Below are 9,311 nucleotides of genomic sequence, written 5' to 3' on the forward strand. Positions count from 1 at the left end.
AAACAGTTACTGTGTTCTCTTGCTAGTACAAATGTGCATCTTGAACATATTTGTACCAGCAAATTAGGGTTATACCAATAAATTAAATGTGTCTGTCTAAAATCTATTTTGAAATGAAATAGAATATTTGCTGGTCTATACCTACAGACTTGTAGTTTATTTTTGACTCCCGTGTGCAAAGCACAAAAAGGGAGTCTCTGCAGTTAGTGTGTCTGTATGTGTGTGTGTGTGTGTGTCTGTCCGTCTGTTCCACTGATATCTCAAGAACCATACATCAGTTTTTGATGAAACTTGGTGCATAGATGCTCTGGGCCAATGCGCAGATTTGATTAGGTTTTGGTAAAAAGCTATGCATATTAATTACCTAATTTGCCTGATAATTAGCTGATTTTTAGCTGTTCCATGACTGTTCCACTGATATCTAAAGAACCACTCATTGGATTTTGATGAAACTTGGCACACATATGCTCCAAAGTAATGCACCGATTTGATTAGTTTTGGGTAAAAATCTGTGCAATATTAATTACCTAATTTGCATAATGATTAATCAATTTTCGGCTTTTCCACTGATATCTCAAGTACTAATCATCATATTTCAATAAAACTTGGTACATAGATGTCATAGGACACTGCACAAACCTGATAGTTTTTAGGGTAATACGAGTACATATTAATTACCTAATTAGCATAATTATTTAATTTTCAGCTTTTGATATTTCAAGTAGTAATCATCACATTTCAATGACACTTGGTACATAGATGTCACAGGACACTGCACAGACCTGATAGTTTTTAGAGTAATATGAGTACATATTAATTACCTAATTTGCATAATTAATTAATTTTCAGCTTTTGATATTTGAAGTAGTAATCATCACATTTCAATGACACTTGGTACATAGATGTCATAGGAGACACTGCACAGACCTGATAGTTTTTAGGGTGATATGAGTACATATTAATTACCTAATTTGCATAATTAATTAATTTTCAGCTTTTGATATTTGAAGTAGTAATCATCACATTTCAATGACACTTGGTACATAGATGTCATAGGAGACACTGCACAGACCTGATAGTTTTTAGGGTGATATGAGTACATATTAATTACCTAATTTGCATAATTAATTAATTTTCAGCTTTTGATATTTGAAGTAGTAATCATCACATTTCAATGACACTTGGTACATAGATGTCATAGAACACTGCACAGACCTGATAGTTTTTAGGGTGATATGAGTACATATTAATTACCTAATTTGCATAATGTTCCACTGATATATAAAGAACCACAAATTGGATTTTAATGAAACTTTTAAAGAGAACTATGCAGAAACCCAATTAGTTTTTGGTAAATATTTATGCTTATTAATCACCTAATTAACACTGATATCTCAATTACTGATCATCACATTTGAAGAGAATTTGGTACATAAATGCTCTAGGACAATAGACAGGCCTGATTAATTTTGATTAATATTAATTCTCTAATTAGCATAATAATTCATAATCTTTTTGTTCTGTTCTGTTCAATACTTCTCAGCACACAGGAGTTCTTTCTAAGCTTTCTTTGATTCTGGGATTATTATAGCTATTTTGTAAAAAAAATGGAAATTTTCAATCAAAAATTGACTGATTTGTAGAATCTGAAATGACAGCCAGGTAAGTGACTGGCTAAACGCCTACTTGCAATTTATATCTATGTGCTTTAACAGCCAGTGTTTATCCCACGATCGGTACTGCCATGCTTGATTGGAAAGTTTGATGATTATTTATGCTAATTAGATGTCATTCGTATGTAAATTATCAGCCATGCTTGGACACAATATTGAAAAAAACAATTGGGCACTCTACATGTCTGTGTCATAATATGTTTTACTCATACTTTCCTGATGTTATATTTTATTTTCAGAGTCAGTATAGTTTAGCAAGAGCACAACAATCATTTAAATCATTAGTACAGATACATGAAAAGAATGGTAAGTTAGGATTTGTTTTTCTATGTCTGGTCATATATTAGATACAGCATTCAGTGTGTTTTATTTGCTTGCTCATAATGAAGTGAAAGAAAAGTCTTAGTAGTGGCAAAATGCCTGTCAACATAAACTTTTCTTGTGGACCTAATAACCCCAATAATTTTTAGCAAATTGCTATCAAACTTATGAATTGTATAGATTTTGGAGTTGATCATCCAAAAATTGTATTTTTAGTCCCCATTCGGACGCAGTCCGAAAACGAGGACTTATGTTTTGACCTCCGTGTGTTCGTGCGTGTGTGTGTGTGTGTGTGCGTCCGGACCTGTATCTTAGAAATGCCTGGACCAATCACAATCAAACTTCACACATACATTATACATGATATTATACATATGCACGTCAATTTGTTTCACAATCTGATTCAAGATGGCCGAATGGCGGCCATTTTTGTGCTAAAAATCATCAAAATCAAGCATTTCTCGGCTGTTTACAGATGGATTTTGTTCAAACTTGATATATACATTAGATATTATAGAACCTTGATGCACATCATTTTGTTTTACGATCTGATTCAAGATGGCCGAATGGCGGCCATTTTTGTGCTTAAAAATCCTAAAAATCAACTATTTCTCAGCTGTTTACAGATGGATTTTGTTCAAACTTGGTATATACATTAGACATTATGGGACCTTGATGCAAATTATTTTGTTTTTCAGATAAGATTCAAAATGGCCGACTGGCGGCCATTTTGTATTAATGAATGGTTCTTGTGCCATATCTCTGACTTGCTTTCACTGATTATGTTCAAATTTTAAATATTCATTATACATCATGTCATAGATAGACAGATATATTGGTTTGACGATCCTATTCAAAATGGCCAAATGGTGTCCTTTTTTGTGCTAAACAATCATCAAATATCAAGCATTTCTGGCATTTATGGATGGATTTCGTTCAAACTTAGTACATATATTAGACATTACAGGTTCCTGATGCACATTATTTATTTTTCAGATCGGATTCAAAATGGCTATCTGGCTGCCATTTTGTTTTAATGAATGGGCTTCTAGACCTATATCTCAGACTTGTTTTAACTGATAATATTTTCAAATTTTAAATATTCATTATACAGCATTCAGTGTGTTTTATTTGCTTGCTCATAATGAAGTGAAAAACTTATGCTGAGATCTGCCCCACCTATGTTATGATATCCCCCACCCTATTCTATGGTCTGCCCACCATTGCATATACAGGGTAAGCCGTGTGTAGTTATGTTTATGTCATTTATTTTACTAACACTGTTGCCCTTTCATCTTCTTCATTAACTCTGCTATTTGGTGTTTTTCTGCATTGACAACAATCCACATCAGATTCTTTCCCATCAGTATTTTTTCTGATTACTAGTTTCTAAATTATCCCAAGGTTAATAGGTTAATCAAATTTTATTGTTCCATCAGTTTTTTCGGTTTCTGTTTTGAAACATGGAAATGCTTTGTATGGTATCTTAAAAGTTTTATGCTGATGCTCTTTATTCTATCTCTCTCTGCAGGCTGGTTTACACCTCCAAAGGAAGACGGATAAGAGCCTGTGGATGGACTTTACAAGTCTTGCTTTTAGTGTTAGGTTCTCTTGTTTTTAGACTGGTTTATAGTTTTTTTTTAGTCTCTAGATAATTCCTGTATAGAATCTTAATTTATGTGGCATTTATGAACAATGTTGTGATTCTATTGGAAGGCAGAAAAGAGAAAGTTCCTACCATTTTTGTCTTTCATCTGCTAATACCGTGTCCAATCAGCTGGCTTGTATTATCCACCGATGTCATCTCCTGGAACTGAAGCTCGTTGACACTGTTTATTGCGAGAGGCACTGGAGAAAATGCACTATATATTGACATTGTTTGCATCTTCAAGCATTCGCGTCACCGCCGTACATATTACATGGGATTCTGATATGGTCTGAGCCGCGTCTGGGAGTACTGACTGCTTTTCTCAAATTAATAGTACAAGCTATGTGGCCTTTGTAGCCATTGTTTGAAAAAAAAAATCTGTCCCTTTTATGGTAATGTATGGCCTGAATTGGTTTTAACTTTTCTAACTGCCGTACATTAAACTTTGGCTGTTCTGGGGCAAGTATATACAGAGAAATGCGATTTGATGTTTGTGGTTTGAATCGCAAAAGAATTTATGTTCAATGTAACAGAAAACTCGCAAGTAAATGTTTACTCGCGTCTTTTAAGTTTACTTCACTTCAAGTTTGATTAGGCATCATAATGTATTATTTATTTCAGTTATGACTACTCAGATTTTTTTTTTTTTTTTTGACCAGTTATGTGCCAAGTCTATCAAAACTCTTACAGCAAAAAGTAACTATGGAGGAAAAACTTGGTGATGGCTGTGATTATTGTTTGGTAAATCATAGTTTTAATCCTCACCTTCATCAAACTTAATATTGCTAGCCAGCTTGCTTTTAGGTCGTTTCACACTGGACAGTGCCCTTCTGATCCACAAATTTAAAGTTAATGGGGAAAGTTACATATAAATATAGACTGCCCTTTTTACATGCATTACAGGAATGGTTCTTTGAAAAAAAAATGGCAGTATTAAATGTATGAAACGTATAGTTTTGCAGCATTGTTGAAAGTGGGGGGGGGGGGGGTCACAAACAGAACTGAGTAGATGTGGGGTTCCGTGGGTGAATTTGTTTCTTAAATTAGTATTAATTTGTTCCTGTGTTTGTGGGAAATTATTATAAATGTGTATTAAAACTTACTGTTACTGTGGGCCTTTCCTAGTGACGAAAATACCTGATTGTACGTGTCACTGCTTCCTTCATTAATGATTTTTTTAATATTCCGAAAGAAACACTTTAAGTAAATCCTCAATGACATGTGCCCAACATGTTCTATAAACTCATACGAGTACCACTTGTTCATGTGTTTGGCAGATGCAGCTGAAGACTTGCAGTACATGTATTTTATTTGGTAGCCTTGTATGTTGCATTACGAGAAGAATAGCTTCCTTGGGGGGGGGGTGGGGGTGCCAATTCCATCTGACTGTACAGTGAGACGTACAGTATGAATAAAAAAGATTGTAATGATCCTTGTAGTACTGGGGGTTCAATCTTGCAATTTTCTGAAATTATCTTAATCGGGTTTAAAATGTTGCTTGTGCCCACAGTGAAGGCATGCCAACTTTGCCAACTAGAGTTTCATTTTAAACTTTGGTATAGTTGTAAAGCAGATAATGTCATGGGTTGGTTCCAAGATGTATGTAACACATCAAACAAAATTTTTATTTCTAAGCAAATTACTTTCAGTGTCAATATCTTACAAAGTGATTTGAGTTGATATCTGACTTGATGCTTTTCTTTCATATGAACTGTTTTTGTCTTTTTCTACTAATAATTTTCTCCTAAGATGTCTGTCACAGCTCATGAGAAATATTCTCAATCTTATGTGGGAATGCCTGCTGTCGAAATATTGTACAATATGCTGTAGTATCAGCAAATACTAGTTAACCAGACTATGCTTGTAGCACTATTATTATCTCCAACTTGGCATATCTCATTCAAGTTTGAGGTGCAGGACTTTGGCCACAGCTGGTCTTTATTAACAAACCGTGCTTCAATCAATTTGTCGTGAGTGACTGGATACAAAGTCAGTTTGTGAATCATGATACCCAGCATGCATTGCTTTGTATGTGCTGCTTCAGATGATAATGGAAGAAATGCAGAAGAGTCGCCAATCTCTGATTGTTTCATGAACTGAACAAGAATAATTGCACATTCAAAGAACAACCCAACTTGTCGGTTGTAATGACACTGTGTTGTTACTTGTACAACTGTGATAAATGGAGCTGTCAACATGTGTAGTGAGGAATAAACTTTATCATGCATGACCGTTATTAAAAAATACTTCCCAGGGACTTTCAAAAAATAGTCATTGAATTTCATTCAAATCTCATGATACAAGTACAACAAGCTTTTTTCAATTCTGTGTAGAGATAGTTTAGATAGATTCATTGTGTGCCAGTTTATCCCCCATCTCCATCCCCATCTGATACAATTCATGAACTTTTTAAGCATTTGACATATGTAACTTATTTGTAATGATCTCTTATCTGGGCCTATACGATGTATCGATTACCATACTGTTTATAGGGTGAAAATGTTAACAAGTGGATTACAATGACCACAACAATCTTAAACCATTGAACACATAGTCAATTTGATTAAAATCTGATGTTGGTATAGGTTCCATTTTTTTTTTTCATATATGACTTTTTTTTTTCTTTTTTTTTCTATCATATCCCAGTAGTTACGGCAATCAAGTTAAGATATATAAAAACTTAATAAAGGCATGTAAAACCAAAAATATATTCATAAACAAACAAAAATAACAATAAAAAAAATTGTAACCTATACCTACATGACACTGAAGTCAACTTGTGGTACCTATACATAAACCACCTCAATTGGTTTTCACATTTTTTCTGAAATTTTGATAAAGACCTAAATTAATAATGTCCATCTTAATCCAAAATTCACAATGAAATTATTTAAAACTACATAGAAATGTTTGATGGGAAATTGAGGTGCTCTGAGTTGATGTGTTGTACATTGCATCAGCAGTTTTGTAAATTTCCCTTTTCATGCTTTGAGCAGAGTGGGCGGGTGTAAGGTGATGGTGGTCAGGATTTCATATCTGTACTATCTAGTTGTACGTAATGAGCCCTGATATTGCCTGTGAACACCATTAACCCTCAATGTTGCATTGTAATTTGGTGCACTTGAACCACTGTATTTGCTGTATTAGAAGCACACACACCTTGCATAGATGCCCCGTTAGTAACTGCTATAAATACATTGTTGTATTTGAAATCCCACCAAAACAAACTTATTTAGGTCACATGTGCATCTATTGGAGATACAAATGAGGTGGTATGTTGCCAAGAAAAAGAGAGTTCAAAACTGCATATCAACTGAAATGCTAGAATCACAAAACACAGTCAGTCAAATTATTTTTAGCTCTTTCAGTCAAGTTTTTTCCCCCCAAAGTCCATTTTGCTGAGTAAGTCTGTCTGAATTCATTTTTGCTTGAGTTTTCATACAATTGATTATTTATGGAATATATGTACCATGTAGGAAATTTTAAAACCAGTATTTCTTGTGTCAGATTCACTTGTGATAAGTGGACACTGTTTTATTTTAGGTTTACTCTCAGACTAGTATTACTAGTCTGAGGTTTACTCAAATTGCATTGCATTGCAGCTTGTATGCAACTATATGTTGAAGGAGAATATTCGATATTAAAATTCTTAAAAACAAAAAAAAATCTTCCTTGGTTTACCACTCGACTCTGTTTGTGTAAATTTCCAAATGTACAAATTCTTTTTTTCCTGTGGTGTACGCAAGGTTTGAATGTGCAAGCAGTTCAGTGTGCAACTGACATCAATAATTAAAACCAGACTAGAAATTTACATAACTCTTTCCATGATGGACAAGTTGGAAAACTTCTCATTTTAGAATAGACCTTTTTGTAGACATAAAAGCTATAAAATTAAAAAAAAAAGGAAAACAAATCGAAAAGCCAAAAAATAAAGGACCAACAAATTTAAAAAGCCCAAACAGTGAAACCATTTATGCATGTACAGTCTACTGAAATTGAAATGGAAAGTTGTATAAGTAGTTTATTTTTTTGTTTTCATTTTTCTGTAATTATGTTACTCGCCAGATGATAAATTACAGATTTTGTTTCTTTTTCAAATGTCATGTCCATTTCAACTAGGATTTTTAGAAGCAATATAGCCAAAGGTATACATGTAAAATACTTCAAAGGGGGGGGGGGGGGTATTCATGTCCTGTTTTCAAACTTTCACATATCCGTTTCATTACATGTTTTGTCACTTGTCTATGTTTTTACACGCATGGGTAGGTGGGAATATTTGTTGGTTTCTTCCAACGTACATGTTTGCTCTATAAACTAGCCTTCAAGTTTCTTTTGTTTCTGTTATTTTATGTTTCTTCAAGGCTATTAAAATTCACCATGGTTATGTGTGGTTGTATTAATTCATTTCTATTTCTTGAAGCAATGCACTTTTAATGTAAGTATGGAGAGAGAAAACAAAATATACACTTCACTGTTCACTTCAAAAACGGGCGTGTAGTGCCGAATGTGTCTGAAGTCTGTTTAGTTGGTGTTATACCAGTATTGGTGAAAAAGTTTGGGCAAACCATTATGATACACCGTACATAACCTATAAAACCAATAATTAGTATTCAAATTAGCTAATTAATATGTATATACTGAACGAAACTCAACATCTCTACAAATATGCAAATATATACAAAACGTGCATCTCCAGTCTATACACATTAGCTATAGCCAAGATTGATTAAAATAAATTATTCAATGGTGCATCTTCACAAGCAGTTGCATCTACTGATATTGAAACTGTTGAGATATAAACAGAAACTTTTTTATTAGTATTTGGTACTAGTGTTTGAGACTACTAAGTTTGTTCATAGACCGTCTTTTAAGGTCTATGGTTTGTTCATTCCAGTAAATCATCAGTATTAGTAGGCAACTTGGCAAACATGAACAGTTTAAGATAGAGATGCAGTTTACCTGACAGGTATTTTAATTAGTTAATTAGGAAACCAAGATGACCTCTCTTGTCCACAAAACTATATTTTCGGAAAGCTTATTGCGTGAATTTAAAAATTTGTTAGTATTTTTTTTTCTTATGGACACTGTAGTTTGAAATATGCACACAAATGTGCTTTTTTGGTCAAAAGTGATTTAAAAAAAATAGCTTCTAAACCATGCTTCTGTTCCCTATCAAAATTGGTTTATGGGTACATCTGTTTACTATGAAGAAAGTGCAGTCTTGAAAACTGTCTACCAGTTGTCAATTTTGCAGGGCAGCAGCTCAAATTTCATTACTTCAAGTTTATGCATAAATTAACACCCAGGCTAGTTGTCTGTATGATTGTTGTAACACTGTTCAACCAAAAACAATGCCCCGACGATGTTTCGAAGATAAACACATTGTCAATCATTTGTGAAAATTTCAAAACATAAGGTCTAGGAGCTATTTGTTTTTAAAGTTCTGATAGGGATGTGCACTAAAGAGAAGCTGAGATAATTGCTAATTTGCATAACCATTCACTCGGTAAGAAATTTGCTAATGCTAATAATTAAAATGGCTGTAACAGTTCCAAATTTAAATGTATTATCGTTTTGTAAAAAGTTAAATATAGTGCATAATATGGAGATCCCGTCATTTCTTTTTTTCACCATGTTTCTTTTTTATTTATGTACAGCCTTGCTAAATC

General features: G+C 33.6%; 1 protein-coding gene across 1 annotated transcript in view; it reads left to right on the forward strand.

The window, feature by feature from the left end:
• The window catches only part of LOC102806562 (ubiquitin-conjugating enzyme E2 Q2-like), a 32,517-nt gene extending 24,475 nt beyond the window's left edge, over positions 1-8,042 (forward strand). The window contains exons 9-10 of the mRNA XM_085507142.1: positions 1,913-1,979; positions 3,526-8,042. Coding sequence (XP_085363268.1) covers positions 1,913-1,979; positions 3,526-3,557 — 99 coding nt within the window. The 3' untranslated portion in view covers positions 3,558-8,042. The remainder of the gene's footprint in view (positions 1-1,912; positions 1,980-3,525) is intronic.
• The last annotated feature ends 1,269 nt before the right edge of the window (positions 8,043-9,311 follow it).

The sequence above is a fragment of the Saccoglossus kowalevskii genome, chromosome 13 (genome assembly GCF_978046115.1).
Source record: "Saccoglossus kowalevskii chromosome 13, keSacKowa6.1, whole genome shotgun sequence".
Lineage (NCBI taxonomy): Eukaryota > Metazoa > Hemichordata > Enteropneusta > Harrimaniidae > Saccoglossus > Saccoglossus kowalevskii.